The sequence below is a fragment of the Tasmannia lanceolata genome, unplaced genomic scaffold, assembly GCF_043159265.1.
Source record: "Tasmannia lanceolata isolate RefF3 unplaced genomic scaffold, GAP_Taslan_0.1 ptg000015l, whole genome shotgun sequence".
In the NCBI taxonomy this organism is placed as follows: Eukaryota; Viridiplantae; Streptophyta; class Magnoliopsida; order Canellales; family Winteraceae; genus Tasmannia; species Tasmannia lanceolata.
Genome location: NW_027518692.1, coordinates 42,306,447 through 42,329,770, shown reverse-complemented (window position 1 = coordinate 42,329,770; position 23,324 = coordinate 42,306,447). Strand labels below are relative to the sequence as shown.

The 23,324-nt window shown below is 38.2% G+C and overlaps 1 protein-coding gene across 5 annotated transcripts; it reads right to left on the bottom strand.

Annotated features, from left to right (window-relative positions):
* Nucleotides 1-820: 820 nt before the first annotated feature.
* On the bottom strand, nt 821-16,848 carry NINJA (Putative interactor of JAZ). 5 transcript variants are annotated; one of them, XM_077356166.1, is made up of 4 exons: nt 16,694-16,756; nt 16,028-16,104; nt 1,682-2,278; nt 821-1,452 (listed from the first exon to the last, which is right to left on the bottom strand). In XM_077356166.1, the coding sequence occupies exons 3-4, from the start codon at nt 2,166-2,168 to the stop codon at nt 941-943; spliced, it is 999 nt and encodes a 332-aa protein (XP_077212281.1). In that variant the 5' UTR covers nt 2,169-2,278; nt 16,028-16,104; nt 16,694-16,756; the 3' UTR covers nt 821-940. The 5 variants fall into 5 exon arrangements, with proteins under 5 accessions (XP_077212281.1, XP_077212278.1, XP_077212280.1 ...); XM_077356163.1 differs by lacking the exon at nt 16,028-16,104 and having other exon boundaries at nt 16,694-16,848; XM_077356165.1 differs by lacking the exon at nt 16,028-16,104 and having other exon boundaries at nt 1,682-2,233; nt 16,694-16,845.
* Nucleotides 16,849-23,324: the final 6,476 nt, after the last annotated feature.

The window sequence follows — 23,324 nt, the reverse complement described above, 5'->3', positions numbered from 1 at the left end:
GTTCTAATGTGCGCTGCGGCATGAAAATCATGTCAATCGTCCGATCATTGGCTAATGGGTCCCACCTTTAATTGATCTAACCCATCCATCTGATAGGCCTTTGGTTTGGATCCAAAAATCTTTTTAATTTGTTGGCATTAATCATTGATGGCCCCCACAATGTTATATAGGGTGAGCCTCATCGTATTAGTGTACAGCCTATTTATGTTGCGGGGCATGTTTTGAACGGTTTGGATCATCCTTTTTTTAGTATATGAGCTGGGATCGAACCTACAAAATGGGCCCCAAATTTGTTTTTGAAAAAAATACACTAGACTGCATTGTTGAAGTGTAAATGATTAAATGGCGCCAACTCTAACAGCTTAAGCTTTAGGACTAAGATTGGAGTTCAAAAACCCAACTCATTTAATATTAAGGGCTCATCTCGCTACCATGAATTTCTTTCTCTCTTTTTTTCATGATAAAATGGGTAAAGTGGCTAAAATTCAGGAAACAAGAACCAGTAATTGTTGAAGTGGCTAAAAATCATTAGACAAAAAACTCTTATCAAAATAGGATCAACTTTTTCCCCGATTTAAGCACTTCTAATCCTCATAATTGATATCAACACTCCAATGTTTTGATATCACGCTCTACCGCTTTGTCTTTGAGTATTTAAAAGGGGTTATTACAGTTCCCAAAAAGCTCTCACAAGCCCATTAAATAATAAATATTAAAGCAAGGAGAGCGTGGATATCAAAACATTGAAGTGCTGAAATCATTTCCCTACATGTAATCATCTTAAAATTCCAGCGACTAGAGAAACAAGAGAGTCGTAGTGAGAAGCACAAGGAGGGTGCATAAGAATTGAATCTACAGGCATATATATATATATATTCCTCATTACATAATATTTTGAACAACAACAACAAAAGTCCAATTCCACAAAGGAAATGAGAGATCAGCTCTGGGTAGATGTTGCTGGATTGCTACCGGGAAATGAAGCCAAACCTGTGTTGTTTTCTGGGTTGGGAGCATCTGAATTGGCATGTTGAATAAACTCTTCAGAGGACATGTGGGAACCGTGGCAGGCGCATACAACTCTTATTTGATTTTTGCCATATTTGTAGGTGACACCTGAAATGGTCCTACCATTTGGGCCTGGACCTGTAGCTGATACCCATGGAAGATCCGGGTACGAACCACATCCCCCAAATTTCAGACTAGATGCAATCCCCGACCTTATAGCAGAACCTTCATGAGTAAACCCTTCAACAACTGGTTGTTGGTCTGAAATTTCTTTTGGCATAAAAATCACGTTGTTGTTTCCCTTGGCTTCATCTTCCACGTGAGAGGAGGAACATGTACCAACTTCTTCAGAGGTATTATGCTGATTCCCAACGCCTTTTGCTAATTCTGAGGCCTTACCTTCATATGCCAAAGCTTCAGATGAACTATGAGGGACCTGAACAGCTGCATCCACACATTGGATAAGAAAAATCAAGCAAGACCATGTGCCTCTTCTGTAATTTAAAGAGCAAGTCGGAGTGTTGGACAAGATCAGCTTCCCAAATTATAGGCAATCAGATGAGTAACTTGCAAGCCAAAATCACCTTACAAAAGTGAGACATACAAAAATTGTAGTAAGGCAGTGCCTTGTGCTACTACTCATATTTTAAAAAAAAAAAAACAAACAAACTACCTTGAGAATCAGCACTCTCAACTTCTGACTCGTGTTTCTTTTGATGCTTTATCTCCTCAAATGGCATCTTACGCTTGTGAGAAGCCTCTGGCCACAACTTTCCACCAGTCTCATGCGGGTCTGATATATCTTCTACGACTTCTGCTGACCTGTTGTTATTTGCTGTCCACAGTTCTTGATACCTTGTGAATTGTGAACTATTTCCAAGCGTTGTGTCTGTAGAAACATCCACCTCCTTACCAGAGCATTTCCCAAGGTCTGTCCAAAAGTTCTCTTGCTGCTGTATTCCTAGATCACCTCTCTGTGGAACATTTGAGTCCAATTTCTCAATGCTAAGGTGAAGGAAATGCTTTACGTTGGTTGTTGATTTGCTGTTATCTCCTTCCTCTGTCTTAAGGTCAGAGGAACCATCTTTACCCTTCGATTTTCCAGCTGAACCACCACATGAAAGACCCAGGCTTAACTCAATACCATTCTCGTCCTCCATTACCTCAAAGGAAGGTAAATAAAATTTACAAAGTCAATTCCACTTATCCCTCTGCTCCCTCTTGCCTATAGATCCAAAAACTCATGTCATAATCATCTTGAAATGGATGGCTGCAAAGAACAGTTTCTTATTTCAAAGAGAAGAAGAAATGACAAGGGGAATCTGATTTCATTAGAATATCCTCGCAGATTCTATTTTCTAACTCTTAATTTTTTTTCACAAATGAAGAAACAAAAAGGAAAAGGAAAACAAAAACAGAAAGACGTGGAAATCTAAACCACAAATTCAATGAGAAATTTCATGTGGATAAGTGAAAGACTTGTTCGAAGAATCAATGATCTTTTAAATTGCCACAGTATACAACTACTTGCATACAACCACTGGTCTAGATCATATACAATCAAGATTACATCTCAAACAAAACACATGGGAAGCACAAGTGTATCACTTAGTTACTTAGAGTTTTAGGTGTTAAAAATGGGGCCCACAATTGTATTATGAAAATCTTAAGTGACCTCCATTTATCTTGTTAATTCAATAAGTGACCTCCATTTATTAACAATCACGACTATAAACCCAGTTGTGACATTCATAGAAATGTTGCATTTTCAAAATTCTAGGACATCGATGCAGATACGGGTGTCCCATACTATGAGATGAGACACAGGACATGTATAAATAAAATATTATGAAACTTAACTAGATTTAACTTAAAAGATGGAACTAATAGTAAATGTAAAATAGCATCTATATATTTGACCATCTTGGTCTCTCTTTTAGTTTAATGAAATCTGTTACCATTCAAAAAAAAAGGCATCTATATGACTCATGCGTTAAAAATTATAATGGCGAATGTGACGGTAACAAGCAAAAAGCAGGATGGTTAATTCAAAGAGAGTGACATATGTCTCAAGCATTATAGCTATTTTGACCAAGAGAAATATCCATGAAGTATGAGCAGAAATATCGGTATCATAGCGTGTCGGACACAACTTTTCGGTAAAAAAAATTAGAAAGTCTTACCTGAAATATTTTTTAGCAAGAAGATAGGTTATCAAACCTAAAAAATGATTTTGTAAGGAAAACAATTCACAAAAATGTTTCCATGGTTGCCAAACCTGCCCTCAAAGCAATAAGAAGAGCGAAAAAAGTTAGAAACACTCAAAAGTCGACAATCATAAATTTCTGATGTGATCCGGACTTGATAGCTTGACATCTTTAAGGACATTTTATTCATAGTTTCTATTTTTCTATGCTACACACTTTTTAGTTTGATATTCGTGCTATTTTGGAGCCTACGCGTGGGGGTTGTCGACATCACCTAGGGCCACACCACCTCACACACTTCATTGCAGACTTAGACCATATTAGCCCGGAGTGAGTAGTATTTAATTGTGACTTAAGGGTATTTAAGTCATTTATCAATGATTTATGACTTAAAACTATAACATCCTATTGGTTATTGATAGGGCCCACTCAATTAAGGCAAATATCACCTATAAATGTCTTTCTACAACCCCTAACTGAATCATTATTGGAGAGAAACATAAATTGCAACGCAAGGTTAGGATTTCTTTCTTCTCCTTCCTATCTCTCCTTCCGAATCTCCCCTTCCCTCTAGCTACCTTCTTTCCTCCCTCTTCTCCCTTGGATCACTTCTTCTCTCCCTATCTATTCTATTTTCTTCCTTTTGGATTCCTTCTCTTTCCTTTCTCCTTGTCTTTATGTTTTCATCCCTAAATCAGTCCCCTTGATTGATTTGTTGCAACAGCCTCAACAATCTCATATCATCTCATTTTTTTCATCCCTTCTTTTCACCTATTTTCTCTTCTGATTTGTTGCAACAGCCTCAAAAATCTCATATCATCTCATTTTTTTATCCCTTCTTTTTTGAATGGATTTTTTATCCCTTCTTTTCACCTATTTTCTCTTCCTTAATCCTCATTCTGTTGTTCTCTTCCTTCCAACTTTCTGTCCCAGCAGTCCTAGGGCTGTATGGTAGTATTTTAGGGGTTGTTCATTACAGTAATCCACTTTGCCTTCTTTTCACATTCCCTCTGTGTTCCTACGTTGTCCTAACATAGTGCCTTGCTGTCCAGGACAATCTTGTGGTGTTTCCTTCCTCGATTCAGTCATGTTCCTGCATATTCTTATTTGTTCTTGGCTTCTTTGCTGTCCCAGGCTGCACGAGCGTTTCTCAATCATATTTTCCTTCTTGGCCTACACGAGTGGTGCCGGTTGCAGCTCCTTTGGGCTGTTCGAGCTTCCAGGCTTCTCCACCACCCTCTTTGCCTCTGGCATGTGAGATTCGAGGTGGATGCACAGACTTTCTAGGTGAGATCCTTCCTACCACCATTTTAGTCACATTAGACCCTATTTTGAGCCATCGATACCCTTAGTATTGTTATCTTTGCATATACCTTATCCATGAGCCTATCTTATCTGGTTTGGTGATTACTTTGGGCCCCAGATTTCTCTTTTTTCGGATTGTATACAAACCATACATTTGTTGCTTCCATATTTATCTTAATTGCTCTCTTTTGGTGACTTGTTATGGAAAATTTCATGCTTTGTCAAATTTAAGACCATTGATGAAAATTTTTTAAAGACTAACTCCGAAGTAAAACCCTAAAGGCAATTTGACTAACTTTTCGAACACTTAATCTGAATTTGACACTAAATGTGCTATTTTATGTGAAGATTAACCCATCAAGCTCCAAAAGTTCTCCGAAATATTGCATTAATTTCACACCACAAAACCTAATTTTCCCACAAAAAAAAAAAACTAGTAAGGGAAGAAAGATAGCAATGATGAGAACGCTCGAGCTCTAGCACAAGGTAGCAGATCTCCCAATGTAATGAAAGCAAGTATCGAATTCGGTGCTGCAAATAATTTGAAATATAGTTACATCAGAACCCCTAAATCAAGAAAGACTATCAGCTTATCTACAGTGGGGGACCAACAAGTAAATGGTTTAGAACTTTAGATCATCCAAAATAGGTGGGCCCCACTTTTTTTATGAGTGTATTTCCACATCCACCATATAAATTCTCCATGTAAAACCCCATAATTGAAATTTGACAGCTCGGATATGTACTATTGGCCATCCTCCAAACTTAATTAGGACCCTTTGATTGGGTTTTTCCAGGCGAATCGGGGTCCAATGAATAGTAGATCACCAAACAATGGCACCATATGTAGGTCCGATGAATAGTAGATCACCAAATGATGGCAACATATGTAACTGATAGAAGTAACAATAGGGTGACAGTAGGGTGTCAGAGTCTCTTCAATAATGTATAGGTTGAACATTTGCCACCTAATCACATCACATTAGCAAACTTCAATCGAAGGATACAACTGTACATGCACCCGGAGGATGCCACTTGAATCTTTTCATCCTTTTCTTATTTGAATGACTAACAATGTTACCATTCTAAATATAAAAAAAAAAAAAAGAGACCAACAATGTGCTCACTGTCCCAACCCCAATGTGAAATAAAGACTCGGCAACTTAAGTAATAGGACTTTTCCAACTCGAAACCCTAGACCGTCCAGAGTTTCCCGCTATGAAATGTTTTCTCGATGGGGGTAAGAAAATTTCGTTCTATCTCTCGCTCATCCTTCTAACGAGAAGCCTACAAATTTTATATTAATCTTTTGTCCACTCTTCTCTTTTTATGAAAAAATCTATTTCGCCAATGTTATGTTCTCTCTGGAATTTTAGTAGTTGAAAATTTCTCGTCTTACTTTGTTCACCGCTTTTTCCCTTGCATTTGAGTGTAGTTTCATTTTCAAATTTGCCTGCTCATTTCGCTTATGCTTCTAGCAATTTGTGTTGGTCCTTTTGGAGAAGTATATATGTGAGACTTATGACGCATTTGGAAACTTTTAACATGCATTTTGGATTTTGTAATGTACCTGTAAATAGATGCTAATAGGTCTTTACTGAAGCTACGTAATTGTCTGCTTTGTTACCACTATTTTCTAAGAAAAACTTTTTAATTGTTTGGCTTACCAAGCATGGAAAGGAAAAGCTTTCCCAGGATAAACTTTTCTACTGTTCGTTTACCAAGGATAGAAATATCCAATAAAGCTAGAGGGACCTACATGGAAGGCTCGATGGCCATAAAGTTGGAGGGGCCTACACAGAAGTCCAAATGGACAAATAAATTTGGATCCCAAGGCCATGGTTTTAAGCTTCCATAGATGGGCTTCTTTATGACTGGTAAAGATCCATTGAAATGAAAAAAAGTTGTTATCATTACAGTTCACGTATTCAACCTATATAGTCTATGACATCCTGAATGGGGCCCATGACTTGCATTTTCTATATATATAATCATTACTCACTCGTATAGGGTTCGAAAGTGGAGGACTACAACATCAACTATGACTATCTAAATCAGAAAGAATTTCTCACTTGCCCAAATAATGTATTAGGAGGGGGAGGACTACCACCACCTAGACTTTGAACAGACGACAGCAACAATTTTAAAGGTTGCACTCACAAGAGTAAAGCTCTTTTCAATTAGACAAAGGGAGGCACGGGGAAAGAAGCAATCATTTTATGTATGATCTAACTTCAAACTCAAATAACTACCCTATCATCTTAGGGATATATTCAGTATCTGCAATAAAAAAAAGTTAAATCAGCCATTTTCTTCTTCCCTGTGAATAATTTAGGTAAGCCATTGTATAGAGATTCCCGAGGTAGTTCAACAAATACTCGATAGTTTTTAGGATAGTTTGCTAGAATTAATGATTTCCAAGCATTGTTAGTTTCCTAGTGTTATTTACTAGTTGATTTAAAATCTCCATGATAGAAGGGTGGTTTTGCTTAGCTTCAAGATCTTCGGGGAAGATCGCAAAGGTTTTTGGGTGGTTTCTTTCATGGTTTTTAGGAATGATCCCCTAGGTAGATAGTAAAGATGGTACTTATGTATGGAATGTGTGTAATGGGATAAGATGAAAATTTTGGGAGCTCTTCTTTGCCAGGGCCTAGAGTTATATCCTAGGCCATCATTGAAGTTAGAGGGGACTACTGGTCCCTTCTCTATGTAAACATCGTTTGAATATAAATACAATTTGTCACTTTTCAAAAAAAAATCTCTTATGTGAATGTAATCAAAGAGATATGGTTTTGGGTGTTAGCAAACGTTTGGTCTCTTTTTTTGTCATTTTTTCTCCATGTTTCATTTTTAAAAATCCACTTATCATCGAGATCCTGATTCAATAAGTTGACAATCATTTTGTGTGGAAAAAAATATAAGGAACTATCCATAGTTATTATTTACAAAAAGGAAAATTTTATTGATTCTTGTAAAACAAAAGGGGCCGTTCAACAAATACTCGATAGTCTTTAGTATAGTTTCCTAGAATTAATGATTTTCAAGCATTGTTAGTTTCCTAATGTATTTACTAGTTGCTTTAAAGTCTCCAATGTGAATGTAAGCAAAGAGATAGGCTTTTGGCTGTTAGCAAAAGTTTGGTCTCTTTTAGGTCATTTCTTCTCCATGTTTCATTTTCTAAAAATCCAGTTATCATTGAGAACCTGATTCAATAAGTTATCAATCATTTTGTGCTGAAAATAAAATATAAGAAACTCTCTATAGTAATTATTTAGAAGAAAAAAAAAAGAAATTATTATCTTTGATACTCTTAACAGTAGATCGTATCTTTACAGAGAAAAAAAGGTATTAAAAAGACATTACCAATGACATTAGTCAGTCAAAAAGCAAACAATGTTCATTTGCAGGCAATTAGGTACAATTATATGTATGGAGGGGCATGAGGAATAATAATAAATATACCTTCTTTGAAGTTAAGAGATGAAAAAAACTTATGAAACTACAAGCTGCAATGGCACACCAGCTTGTTTTATGGTGAATCTGTAAGGAAATCAAAGATCTTGATTGGCATTCAATATTAAAAGAAGGGGATATTCTATATCTCTGAAATGTTTTTCATATTTACGTTGGTTGTACTTTTCATGATTTTGTGAATTCTGTTGAGAAAATTTAAAAACATGAGAAAATATATATTTGGGAAAATGACACAAAAAATAGACTTTTTGCTAGATATATCGCATCAGAGGGGGTGCTTTCTAAATGACCAAAAGAGGGTAAAACGTACGGTCTTTTTCCAGCTGAGGACAGAAATGCCCTTATGGCTTATTAAAATCATCTTCAACGGATATTTCACTTTTGCTTTACATTTTACAAAGGAAGTGATATGCCCTCACCCTTTTTTTACTTTGGACGGCCTCCTCTAGTGTATTTATGATTTCTCTTTTACACTATAGGGGGCAGTTCCAAGTAAACAATAGGAGGCAAATATATCATTTCACTTTTTCTTTACGTTTACACTAGGAAGTGATATATTTGCCCCTTTTTTGCTTGGACAACCCCCTCTAGTGTATTTATGAATTCTCTTTTACATTACGGGGGGCTGTCCCAAGTAAAAAATAAGGGGCGAATATATCGTTTCACTTTTACTTCATGCTTTACACTGGGAAGTGATATATTCGCCCCCTCTTTTACTTGGGACGACCCCATCTTGTGTATTTATGAATTCTCTTTTACACTATAGGTGGTTGTCCCAAGTAAAAGAGGAGGCGAATATATCACTTCCCATTGTAATACAAAAAGTAAACTTGAAATGATATATTCGCCCCTTATTTTTTACTTGGGACAGCCCCCATAATGTAAAAGAGAATTCATAAATACACTATAGGGGGTTGTCCAAGCAAAAAATGGGTGAATATATCACTTCCCAGTGTAAACATAAAGAAAAAGTGAAATGATATATTCACCCTACTTTTTACTTGGGACATCCCCCTATAGTGTAAAAGAGAAATCATAATTACACTCGAGGGGGTTGTCCCAAGTAAAAAAGGGTGAGGGTATATCCCTTCCTGTGTAAAATATAAAGCAAAAGTGAAATATCCATTGAAGATGACTTTAATAAGCCATAAGGGCATTTCTGTCCTCAGCTGGAAAAAAACGTACGTTTAACCCTCTTTTGGTCATTTAGAAAACACCCCCTCCAATGCGATATTTCTGGCAAAAAGTCCATTTTTTGGTCATTTTCCCTATATATTTTTGCAATCAATGCCGTCTTTGAAAAAGACAAGTAATTGTTGCCATATTTAAAATTTTAAATCTTCTACTTAATTTTTAATTAAATCATATTTTTATGATATTTTTTGTACTTATCTTACATGTTTTGTCATACTATGATTTTATGCCCTTTGGTTTACATGCATCAATAAAAATTTCTTCTTTGTAAATAAAAACTATAAACAGTTCCTTAGGCTTTATTTTCAGCACAAAATGATTGACAACTTATTGAATCAAGCTCTTGATGACCAAAAGGTCACTAACTTACACACAAAAGCATATCACTCAGATTTACATTCACATAGGGAACTTTAAAGCAACTAGTAAATAACACTAAGAAACTAACAATGGTTGGAAATAATTAATTCTAGCTAAGTATCCTAAAACTATCAAGTATTTTTTGAACTACTACGAGAATCTCTGGACTCTGGCTAACCTAAATTATTCATATGAAAGAAGAAAATGCCTACTTTACTTTTTCTTGTAGATACAGAATATATCCCTAAGATGATAAGAAAGTTACTCGAGTTCGAAGTTAGAGCACATAGAAAATGATTGCATCCTTCCCCACCCCACCCTCCGTCCAATTGAAGAGAGCTTCACTCTTTTTTTGAACTGGTAAAAGAGCTTCACTTTACATTCTGTAAGCAATTGAGACCCCACTCTACATTCTGCAAGCACTTGAAAAAAAATTTATTCAGATATCAATAGTTGATGTTGAATTCCCCCGCTTCCTCACCCCATACGAGTGAGTAATGGCTATAAACTTAGAAAATGCAAGTATTGGGTCCTACTAAGAATGGGTCATAGACAACATAGATTGAATACCTAAATTGTAATGTGTGGACACCCCATTTTGTCAAGACAAGGCTAATGATGGGTTACTGCGATGATGGATCCTATAATGAGTCCCGAAGCTTCTCCGGTCTTTCGATATCTCTCAGTATTTTCCTAAGTTTTCGACAACACAAAGTTAACCAAACCACAAAGACACCAACAACCAAACCTACATCCAGAACCATTCGAGTTCACCAAAACCTTCCAAAAGAGCCCTGAATTGGTCTAATAGAGATCCCAAGGATAAAGCCCGATAGCTCGGCACTCGTTTTTTTATAGCAAACACAACATTCTGAAGATCCAATCACCAAAACTCAGCAAAAGCTCCACCGGAAGCCATTTATGGAAACCGGGACCACCTTTCAGTCATAAGAAACCACTTTTTGGGACCGGAAACCCCTTTTGACTACCAGGAACAACCTTCCTAGAGCCAGAAGCCACCTGTCAAATAACCCCCAAACCAGAACAAGCAATTGAGAACCCGGAACCAACTTCCATTGACCCAAAACCCATTTCCTGGAAGCAGAAACCACTTTCTGGGAACCAAAAACCATACTCGGTTACCAAGAAAGACTCCTTAGGAACCAAAGATCACATTTGGCTACCAAAGACATTTCTTTGGAAACTAGAAACCACTTACTGGCAAACCAGAGCAATTGACCACGTTTATGTCACCCAAACCCATAAAGTAACTACCAAAAGTTATTTTTCACTACTCGGGACCACTTTCCGACAATTGGAGATCAGTTTGGGTCACCGAAACAACTATGTTGGAGCTGTCAAGCATTCCTAAAGCCAGAAATCCACTCCCGGAAACTCGAAACCCATTCCCGGTGCCTCGAAACCCAAACCGGAGACCCGGAATCACTTTTGGAGGTGGGACCCACCCATTTCTGATCCCAAAGGCTGCGACTTTGGAAGCTCTCAAAGTCGCAAGCTACAATTTTGTGGGGAAAGTCTATAAAAGGGACCCCTCCCCCTCCTCATTTATCGTCCCTCTCTCAACCCTTTTTCACTCCCTCTCCCATTTTGCTCTGGTCCCCCCCCCCCTTGATACTTACACGCCTTTAGCATCTTGACCCCCCCTATTTGCTATTTACACCCCTTTAGCATTTAGTACCTCCCTCTTTGATAACCACACCCCTCTAGCATTTAGACACCCCCCCGCTCTATTAGTATTCAGACCCCCCCCCTTCCCCTTTTGGTTTTAGAAAACCCTAGAGAGAGAGAAAGTTAGAGAAGCTTCGGGAGATTTCCAGAAACTGATCATAACCAGTTTCACCAGTTTCTGCCGAAATCTCTTCTGATATATCGCCGGACGTCGGAGCTTTGCCAAAATCTCTTCCGATATACCACCGGACGTCGGAGTTCTGCCGAAATTCTGAGAATTGGGAGCAGCAACAACCTATAAACTAAGTATATTTATAGCTTTCTGTACTTTTTTTTACAAAACCGGTAGCGGATAACTACGGGGTTTAGGGATCCTCATCCCCAAACATTTAGCATAAATCCCCTCCTTCTCTCCCCTTTTCATTATTAAAGGAGTTTCCTTAATTCCGGTTCATTGTATTCAACAATCAATCTGATTAGAGATCGACCATGCTTCTAGGTGCTTAGAGCGAAGCGTTGTATAGTCTATCTCAATCTTTTGAGTATTGTTGTCTATGAACAACTAGATTAAAGAGATTCCCTTAGTGTCTATAAGTCTAATTAAATGATGCTTCCTTAATTCTCGTTCTCCATATTCAACAATCAATCTGATTAGAGATTGACCATGCTTCTAGGTGCCTAGAGCGAAGGATATGGTCTATCTCAATCTTTTGAGTATTGCTGCTATGAACAACTAGATTAAAGAGATTCATTTATTGTCTATAAGTCTAATTAAATGATGCTTTCTTAATTCCAGTTCTTTGTATTCAACAATCAATCTGATTAGAGATTGACCACGCTCCTAGGTACCTAGAGCGAATCATTGTATGGTCAATCTCAATCTTTTGAGTATAGTTGACTATGAACAACTAGATTAAAGAAATTCCTTTATTTCCCTCTATATTGTTTTTTCTTTATTTCCCAAGTCATGTAAATTCCATTTTCCCTCTGTATTTGAGAGCAAAAGACCCACTTTCCTTACCTTTATTCTCTTTCCTTATGTCTAAAATCCAACTCAAGAATAAGCTTAATCGTAAAAAGAGTTTAAAATCAATTTTGCTAAAGTTTTCCCATATCTACCAATTCAAGTCAAGAGATCAGGTTTTCCTAGGCATGAGGGGTGCTTAACCTTCCCCTCATGTGACCATATCCCTTACTCAGATTTCTAACAAGACCATGCCGAAAACACAGTTAATCGGGGGCCTAGGCCCCAAACTAGATGGCAACTTTAGTTATTGCCTTTCTCGTTAAATTTGGATTCTTATCCCAAATTCACTAGAAATGCAGATCATGGGTCCTAGGCCCTAACCTAGGTGGTGACTCTGAGAACCTCTCTTTTCCAGTGAAATTCGGATATTTATCCCAAATTTACAGGAAACGCATACACAAACACACCCATAACCAAAAGGGAACAATAAACAAAGAACACCACCACCCGCATGTGGGGATATACGGAGAGACGGCGTGGGCCCCCAGACGGGACGGCGCGCTCCCCTCCGTTATCCGGGATCCACATAATGACACCTGCTTCTTTTCATTTCAATTTATTTTTCCAATCATAGAGAAGCACATCAATGGAAGCTTAAAAGCATGGCCTTTCGATGTATTGATTGGAATTTTCTTGATTGAACGGCTTTCTGGTTTGATTTATTTGATATAGGTTATATGTCTATTCATGCTTTTTGGGCCTTTCATGTGTGTCCAACTGGCCTTATTGACTAATTTCATGTAGGCTCCTCCAACTTTATAGTCCATCTGGCCTTCCATGTAAGCTTCTCTAGTGTTATTTGACCATTGATCCTTCCATGTGGGCCCCTCTAGCTTTATTGGATATGGCTACCAGATGGAGAACTGAATGGCAAAAAAATTTCCAAAAAAAATTTACCTTTCCATACTTGGTAAACCAATAACATAAAAGTTTATCCTTTCCATGCTTGGTAAACCCAACAATTGAAAACTTTTTCTTAGAAAATAATGAAAACAAAGTTTTTTTCAAGAAATTTTTTTTTTTCGTTTACCAAAGAGGCACATAGGTACTGGCAGGAAAGACCTATCAGCCTACATCTATTTAAAGTTACACTCCACATTATAGAATTCAAAATACACAATAAAAGTTTCCAAATAAGACAGAGGTCTCATATATATGCTTCTCCAAAATGGCTAACACAAATCACTAGAAGCAAAAGAGAAATTGGCAGACATATTCATCTAGTGTACACTCTAATACACCGATTCCTTTGATTGTTCGCAATTATGTGCAAGAAAATCGTCTTGCTCCTTGACACTAGAGTGGATAGTATCTTCAAGTTGACCCGTGCTTTCAAATAATGTAAAGCAGCCACGAAAGATGTCAACATTCATTCTAAGTGGAAACAGTGGTCCTCTGATAACACAGCAGTATGTCGTGTTAAGTACCCACTTTCATAGGGTGCTCTCGCAAGGTTTTGATCGTACAAATCTAGAAAGAAGACAACTAAAATCGTTGCCGCAGTCATTATTAAAGCTATAGCTTCTATAATCAATATTGTCCACTTAGTTGGGCGACGAGAAATAATAACAAGTTTGTCCTATTCCTGGTATAATGTGTGTGTGCATAAGAAATAGAAGAATCAACAACCACAAGAAGTAATCCATATAACATAAAAAAAATAATAACATATCAGGTACTCCATATAACACAAGAAGTATTCTGTACTTCATATTTTGGTTCCTATCAGACAATAATGAAATTCTAGTTTGACCAAAGACACCTTTCACCAGCACAATTGAAATGTGACAATACCAAAATCCAACTCTTTTGACGGATCTAGCTTGGGTAATTCAGGGCCAAAGGGTGTTGGGGGTGTTCTTAGAGATGAGCATGGCTCCATCAAGTGGGCCTTTTCGGGGCCGGTTCGCATTAAGGACTCAAATGAGGAAGAAATCATGGCCGCCCTTCAGGGTACAAGGCTAATGGTGGACAGAGACATGGACTACCTTATAGCGGAGGGAGATTCTCTCACAGGTGGTTGAATAGGAAATCCCCTCCTCTTTGGATTATTTTTTTTTTATATAATGAGATCCTCGATAGAGTGGAGGGTCGAATAGTCCAATTCCATCATGTCAGGAGATCGACGAATGGAGAGGCGGATAGGCTTTCCAAATCAGGGGTGTCTAGATCAGCATTAGAGGCTTTTGATTTTCTTTCCCTTGAGTCTTTCTCTTGTTTGGGTTTTTTCCCCTCGTTTTCTCTTGTACTCTTTATGCGCCAACTTTCTCGGTCGTGGGCTGGCTTTTCTAATATTATTCAGCCATTTCAAAAAAATAAAAATCCAAAACTCATGCATCATAAAAAAGAGTTGAACTTGAAGAATCGATTCCACAGGTCACATGTAGCATGTGGAGGATAATGTAAAATATTCCTGTGATTCAGATATACAAGTCACATTTAGCATGTTTGGTGGATACCAAACACTGAATATAAAACCCAAAAATAAGCAAATAACAAAGACATTCTCACCAAAGCAGGAGTATTTAATGTAGGGAATAGACAAAACAAGAATTTTATCATCAGAAATTTGAAGATAATCCAGATCTATCAACTAGATAATTAAAGGAACAGGATACATTCTAAGATATGACATGATTTAGAAAACAACAATTGTGAGAAAAAAGGGAAGAACGCAAACAACGCAAATCTGACCATCAATAGCTATTTTCATTTTTCATCACATTCACAAGTGTTTTCATTCTCTAGGCATATAACCAATAAACAATTACCAATATATTTATCCAAAAGCAATGAATGAGCAGAAAAAAAATACACATATATTGCTATGTTCACTTGTTGGGAAGGGGAAGGAAGGGGAAGGGAAGGAATCTGACGTGGCAAAATGGAAAATAAAGGAAAAGAAACCTAACAGAAAACCTGTCAGATGAACGTCTTGTTGTCAGGAAACCTGACAGAAACCTAACTGAAAATATGGAAAGATGTGTTCAGTTGCACAGAAACTCAACAGAAAACTGTCCGACATCATGTAAAACATAAACTGTGATAGTCCTAACATTCAAAATGGGGCTCACATAAAACCTGCCCCACAAATGTGACCATAGTAAGTGTGTCTAACATATGGTTTACAATCTACAGATGAAAGATGGTAAAGACCCTAGTGTAGGTGCAACATGGAGAGTGCTAGGTGCAACGTAGAGATGTGTAGTTCCAAACCTTCGATGTGGATGAGTTTGGACGTGGATCTCATTTTGGTCATATGGAAAGCCATTTTTAAAGAGCCCAATATTAAAGCATGTCCGTCCAATAAGTAATCGGCTAGAACTTTCTTGAAATTGTTCCAATTCCACAATAATTTGTGCATATATGACGGCACCCAAAACATGCAAATAGCAACTAGTCAATGAGAATATGAAAACCCAAGGATCAAAACTGTCCAATATATTGGCCAATCATGGGGGAGAACTGAAGATAATTGTGAGTGCTGTATTGACAAGTGCCGCAGTAACTTTCATCCATGACCATAAGACTGCCACTAACACGTAATGCTAAAATTGTGAACTCCTAATTGCAACATGCCCACTGCTAATATAGGATGCATATACGAGATGCATTCTATACCTACCAAAAAAAAAATATAGGATGCATGCATAGAAGAGTTAGGACAATCGATATGAACAGCACTAAATTTACTTCGAGAGTTTGAAAAGGCTTAACCTCAAAAACTTAAAATGCATATACGAGAGAGACAATAACCACATACACTTTGTAATTTGTAATGCTGATCAAATGAAAGGACCGGAAAATATGAACCTTGGACCCAATTTCGTCAATCCCTCCCTTTGGCCAAATAGAAATTCAACACTTCATAAACTCAGGTAAAATAGACAATCACCACAAGTATCCACAATAAGTAAACCCAAATCAGATCACTAGAAACCAACAAAATTAAATCATACGCAAATTCATAAACTCATTCTCCTTCTCAAAATCAGATTAAAAGAACAGCCCTAAACTTGAATCAAAACCCTAAAAAAGAAAATCCTAAATCTGTAAAATGTAGAAGAAGAAGAATAGTAAGAGAGAGAGAGAGAGAGAGAGAGAGAGAGAGAAGAAGAAGAAGAAGAAGATGAAGAGGAAACCCTAATCTAGAAACCCGAAATCTTTAAAATCTATAAAACCTAAATCTGTGTAAAATAATGAAGTGAACACACCAATAAAAAACAAACCCCAAAATCACACAATACCCAACAAAAATTACTGAAAAACAACAAACACCAGCCAAATTATCCAAAACCAGAAAACCCCAATAAATTATAACTTAAGACCCTTTAAATCCCAAACCCATCAAGCAACAAATAAAAAGATTTCTCAAAAATCACCAAAAAACAACCAAATTAACCAAAACCAATAGAAAATAGAAACATACCTGCGACCAGCCTCGGAGATTCGGAGCAACAGAGAGAAGTTCTACCCTCCAAAACAAACCCTAGTAAATGAAATCTATAAACACCGTAACCCATAAGGAGTGTTGCAAATTTTCCCAAATAGCTGAAAGAATTGGTGTTTTTCGAAAATACCCCGGAAAGATTTTTAAAAGGGCATTCATCCTCTTCACGTAAAAACAAGAAATTCAAGGAAGCAATGGGCAAATATGGAATTCTGATAATGATGTTTGGTTGTAGGATAGAGTTTAACCTTTTTATTGGTATGTTTTGTAGGTGAACAGTATCCCTGTTGTGGTATCTTGTTTTAATAATGACACTCACTAGTAATTGTGAATTGGTATGCAGAGCTGAGCTCAAAATTTGGGTCCCACCTGGAGACCTGGGTGTGCAATTGTGACCATTGATCATGTGGAACATAATGACATGATGAAGTGGCAGCATTCTTTAGAGGGTGTTGGCACCTTTATGCACTCAGGTAGAACAAACAACTGATCCCAATGGCATGACCCTAATGCATAGAATTTGGATACACATGTGGGTCCCACCCTAATGCAAAGGTTTGACCGTTTGAGATACACATGTGGGCTCCACCCTAACAAAACTTGAAATGGTAGGCCCCATGTTTTTCTCTTTTTACGCTATAGGGGGGCTGGCCTGTGGAAGAAAAGGGAGTGGATTTTATCATTCCCTGTTCTTTCAACATAATCTTATAACCAAATGATTTGAAGTTAAATATTAATTGCAATAGCTTTAGATATGATATAGTAAATGACTGGCCATAACCCATAATGTTTCATTTTTTGCAAGTACAATAAAATGGAAAATAGTTTTATTTGCCGTTGATATCTGCAAACCCTTGCCTCAATAATAAACGCTCTACTGTGTACTTTGTACTATATAGGTCTCTAAGGCTCCATTTTTAGTAAAATGGGCCTAGAATTTAGGGTTGCAACTCACGTCGGGTTGAAGCCATCTTGAAACTCTAAACCGTCAACCCGAACCCAATCCAACCTGATCAAGGTAAACCAGACCCAACCTGAAAAATTAATATCTCAACCCAAACCTGACCTGATTTCCGAATTCGGCCCAGGTTGAGTTGGATTGACCTGGTTATGGTGATATCTTTCCCCTTAAGATTTTTATGTTATAAAAAAACAGAAAATGGTAAAAAAAACATTAAAAATGTTGGATTTTGATGCTGGTAGGGTCAGCCCGAACCCAACCCAACTCGGGTTCAACTTCTTCAACCTAAACCCTAACCCGACTCAAACACAGCCCAACCCGTGATTTTTTCAGTTTGAACCCAACAGGTTCGGGTTAAACCTGGCCCGTGTTGCACCCCTACCGTAAGGTCCGTAACACACACGGATCACATATTGCTACTATGGAAGCCGAGAATGGAACCGAACAAATCCCTCCACGCCATATGACATAAGGGTAGCTTTGCCATTTTAAGAAACAAAAAGCATATAGCAAATGGGTTTGTGCCATTAAAAAAAAACGAAACAAAAAGCATATAAGCTCTGTTTGGTTGCCTTTTTTGAGAAAAATAGCAGGGAATGTAATTCTATTGATTCGTTGAAGGGTGTTTGGTAGGGAATTTAGCGAGATTTGGGAGTTTGACTACCGGGGATGTCGGGCGCTTGTTGGTTGACGTGGAATCCTCAAAATTCGCTCGATGAATTTCTCCAAATCGAAGAAAAAATGGGAGAAATTCTCGAGCAAATCTGATATTTTGAGTTTTATTAGGAAGTGGCAAATCTTCGGCAAATCTTGGTCAAACCAAACAACATCTTTTAGATTTGCTCTCAATCACCGCGTTGACTGATTTTCTTTTGATTTGCTTTTAATCTCCCTTTGACTTCTTCTTCTCCAAATCCTCCCAACATCTACCAGCAACCAAACAGAGCAATAGGCTACTGATATTCGCAATACCATGTTTTGATAATTTCACTAACTAACCTTGTCTTTTATTAGTTACCCCGCCGTCAAAAGGTAAACATGATAATAGTTAGCAGAACGACAAAAATTCGAGTTTAATACGATATTGCTTCAAAAAATATCTCTGTAAAAAAACATAAATAAAAAAATGCATTTAAAATCTTGTAATTTAAAAATATAGTAGGTGTAAAATTGAAAGGCGTTAAAGTTGGGATTTGCTAGCCAATTTCGCGTTAAAAAGCGTCAAAGAAAATACCATGTTTGGGATTTGCTAGCCAATTTTGCAGAAAGCCATTTCGCAGCTGACTTTTGCATGTGAGAACAGCCGCACAGGTTGACTTTTTGTGAGATTTTGTCTTATTCATTTAATTCATCTGAGGTGGCTGTTCTCACACGCAAAAGCCAGCCGTGAAACAGCTTTCCGCGAAATTGGCTAGCAAATCCCTTATAATTTTTGGCTTAGATTTGTCACACAAGGGTGGATTTTGGTGGCTTAAAAAATAAATGATTTTGATTATTGAACGAGGGGGCCTCAGTTGCCGCTCATATTTTTTATTGGAAAAGTCTATGTATCACTCATAAATAATTTTAAATTAATAATGATAATGTCAATGAAGGAATGCTAAACTGAAGGGCGCCCATTAAAAAACAAGCCATAAATGGTTCCCCATTGGATCCACGTCACCTCTTTGCATTTATTATTCCTTTACTTTCTTCTTATATACATTATAAATTCAAGTATGCGATATTTTCATTTGATCAGGATAAATTTATAATTCCTTCCCAAATGTATTTATAGTAAAAATGACACTTGTTAAGCTTATAATTGGTAACAGGTACGGCAGTGACGTAAGGGCAGAGCTGGATGACCAGAGGAACCGAAGTGAAGGAGTCGAGTTCGGCGCGATTGAAATGAAGTGGCTGTGCTCTGCACAGAAGCAAACGAGGTCAGAAGACCAGCCCGGGTGTTACTCCGGACAGGCCCTTCGACACTCAAGTCAGTATATGAGCAGGAGTGCAGAGCTACTTTAAGAGTTTTTTTTTAGGAGAGGAAGGTTATTACCCTTTGGTTTGAACTTTGAACCCCCTTTTATAGAGGGAAACTCGATGACGTGGGATGACCTACGCCAGAACAGGTGTCGGCCTGTGATAGGCTTGAGTTCACCTACTCCAGGACATGTGTCGACCTACTACATGCTGCTGTTTTTACACCCCATCAACACTCTTTAATTTATCCTTCCCTGTTTATAAAGGATGGACTGCCACCATGGAAGAATTCCCTGCCCAAGTTTTAGACAGCACACCCCCTCTGATGGGCCTTCTTTTGAATCTCCTACGGCCCAAAAATCATACTAATCATATGATCCTATCAGTATATACAGAGATGGTCAGAAAATCATGTGCCTTGGAGGAAACTTGGAATCTGAGATTAACCCACAAACGTGTCGATGAATTTATTTTTTAGGGATTTGCTAGCGTCCATCCACATCCATTTCACTTTTCCGATGTGGGAACTTTTTGCCTTTGCGTAGAACCCCAACAATCTCCCCCTCCACACGGAAGCACCCTCCCCCCAATGTGGCAGCAAGGTGGGAACCACGAGATAACTACACCGGGACTTCTGATATCTTCCCCGAGGGATATTTCCATCCTCAGAGGCTAAACCCGGGGTTACCATGCCCCCGCTTTGATACCACTTGTTGGGACCCAGCTAGAACTCGCCCCTAAAAGCTAGTCATCAAGGGAGGGTGCCCATTCCCTTATAACCCATCCCCATCGATTTCACTTATCTGATGTGGGACTATTTGCTTTTGCGTGGAACCAAACAATTCCCTCCTCCATGCGGAAGCAACATGGACAATCTCGCCTCTCCATGCGGCGTCAACGTGGGAACCACGAGATACCATACAGGGGTTTCCAAGATCTTCTGCGAGGGACATCCTGCCCTCGGAGGCAAACCGGGGTTACCACGCCCTGAGCTCTAATATCATTTGCTGGGAATTTAATTAGGTTAACTTTCGATCTTTCCGTCAACCCATTTCTTGATTTTGTGCACCCATTTGCACACAACTACTTTTCGGCTCTTTGGTAACTCCATCAAATCCCATGTTTGGTTCTTGTGAAGAGCTTTCATTTCTTCACCCATGGCTTCCTTCCAGCTAGAAGATTCATCACCTTGAATGGCCTCTTCAAATGAATTAGGTTCCCCATCCTTAGTTATTAAAGCGTCCACTATGCTACTACCGAAGACGAGTATATGGCTTTGACGAAAAGTGTGCAAAGAAGCAGTGTGGCTTCAAGGTTTGATGGTTGAAGTCATTATGATCACCCAACCCATGGAGTTGTTATGTGACAATATTGGTGCTATTTGCATGGTCAAGAATCTAGTGTTTCATAAGAGAACAATGCATATTGCGATTCGATATCGCTACGTCTGTGAAAATTTTGAAGAAGGCAAGGTACCTGTATCAAAAGTAGGAACATAGGATAACTTAGCGGATGCGTTGACAAAGACAATCTCAGGAAAGAAGTTGAAGTGGAGCTTGACTTCTCTCGGTTTTATGCTAATATGAGTTTGGTGATTTGACAATGTCAAATGGTGATTTTCTATTAAGGTGGAGATTGTTGGATTAGTGATATAAGATCACTTGGGTATTAACTTCCTTACGAAGGGGCATTCTTGGAATGCGTTTTTGATAAGTTAACTGAAGAGGGCTTTTATATTTAGTCGGTGCGACTTGTTTCTCAAGCGAGGTTAAGAGCTTTTCTCTACAAAAGAAAAGGGTTTTCTCTCTCAAAAGGTTTCTTCTTCTTCACTTGTAAGGGCTTTGATCCAAAGTTGTTGGGCTTCTTTTATGGTATTTTTGGGGTTGTGAAGACATTGGGAAGAATGTGTTGGATTTTCTTGAGTTTCAAGAAGTGGGTGTTGGTGGGATTTTCACTATTATTAGAGAGGTAACGGTTTTAACCCTTGTTTGTAATTTCTCACAGTTCATAGTGAATTTCTACTTGCCGGATTGCCCGTGGAGTAGGCCATGTGCCGAACCACGTAAATCTCCCTTGTCTCTTAGTTTGTCCTTTCTCTTTCCTTATTTCACAACACTCTTGATTTGTTACACACACTCATTTGGGATAATTCCATGGGTTATCAGAGGCTACGTGGTATTGTTTGATTTGAGTATTTTCCGGTACCGGATTTCTAGCGACAGATCTTGCCGCAACACATAGAGCTGTCAAAATGTTATTACATTTCCCAAAAAGCTCTCACGATCCAATTAAAGAAGAAAAGACAGCTGGATCTGTGCAAATATCAAAATATGATTGTGCTTATAACATTTCCCATTCTAGAAATTCAACAATTCCTGTGTAAGTTTTGGTGTATGGTTTAAAAATAAAGAAAATACCGATTAAATGTAAAAAATGTTCTAAAACTACTGACCGGGTTCCTTATGGCCCAACAAATCAACGGTTTGAATCATCCCACGAAGTGGACTCTACTGTACTTGTTGGAAAAACATTGGACTTTGTCAAAAAGATAAGGTCATTTTGATAATTTTTATGAGATAGGGTTACTTTGGTCGTTTCGTGAGATAGAGTTGCCCATTTCGTTGAGTGACATTGAACTAATGGTCGACCTTCTTTTCTGTTTTTTGTGAGATAGAGTTATCATCTCTCTAAATAATTTTCAGAAATGTTACCATCCAACCATATTTTTGATATTTGCACAAACCTAACTGTTTTTTCTTCAATAATTGGCCCGTGAGAGTTTTTTGGGAAATGTAATAACCTTTCGATATCTCTTAAAGGGTGTTGATACCGCCCCCCCCCCCCCCCTTCCCACGGAACGTTTTCCCACCATTTGACCGCTCTCTCTCTCTCTCTCTCTCTCTCTCTCTCTCTCTCTCTCTCTCCACACACACACACAACAAACACGAACAGTTGGTGGGCCCAACAGAAATCGTTGGTGGAATGGTGGGCCCATCTTTGAACAACGTAGGCCCCGCCCATACCACACCATAGGATAATCCAAAACGTCCATTTGATAGGCCATAAACGTAAATAGGTTGCGTCCCAGAATATTATTTTCATAGGCTGATTCTAACCTTCCGATCTAAATAGAAACTACATCTTATGCAACCTCTATAGATTGTAGGGTTGTGATCATCCTATGGAAATGATTTTTGGGGCACAACCTATTTACATTGTGGCCCATCAAATGGACGGCTCGGATCATCCTATGGTCTGGACGGTACACTTCATTTTCAAAAATATGGGTGGGGCCTAAATTGGGCCTTAATGTTACTATAAGAACCACACCATAGGATGATCCAAACCATGGACGGCTTGGATCATCCTATGTTGTGGACGGTACACTTCAATTTGAAAAAATATCGGTGGGGCCTACGATTGGGCCTTAATGTTAGTGTACGACCAACTTAATAGGATTATCCAAACCATGGACGGCTTGGATCGTCCTATGTTTTGGACGGGCCTTAATGTTACTTTACGACCAACTCCATAGAATGATCCAAACCATTCATTTGATGGGCCATAATGTAAATAGGTTGTGCCCCAAAAATCATTTCCATAGGATGATCACAACCCTACAATCTATAGAGGTTGCATAAGATGTAGTTTCTATTTAAATCGGAGGGCTAGGATTAGCCTATA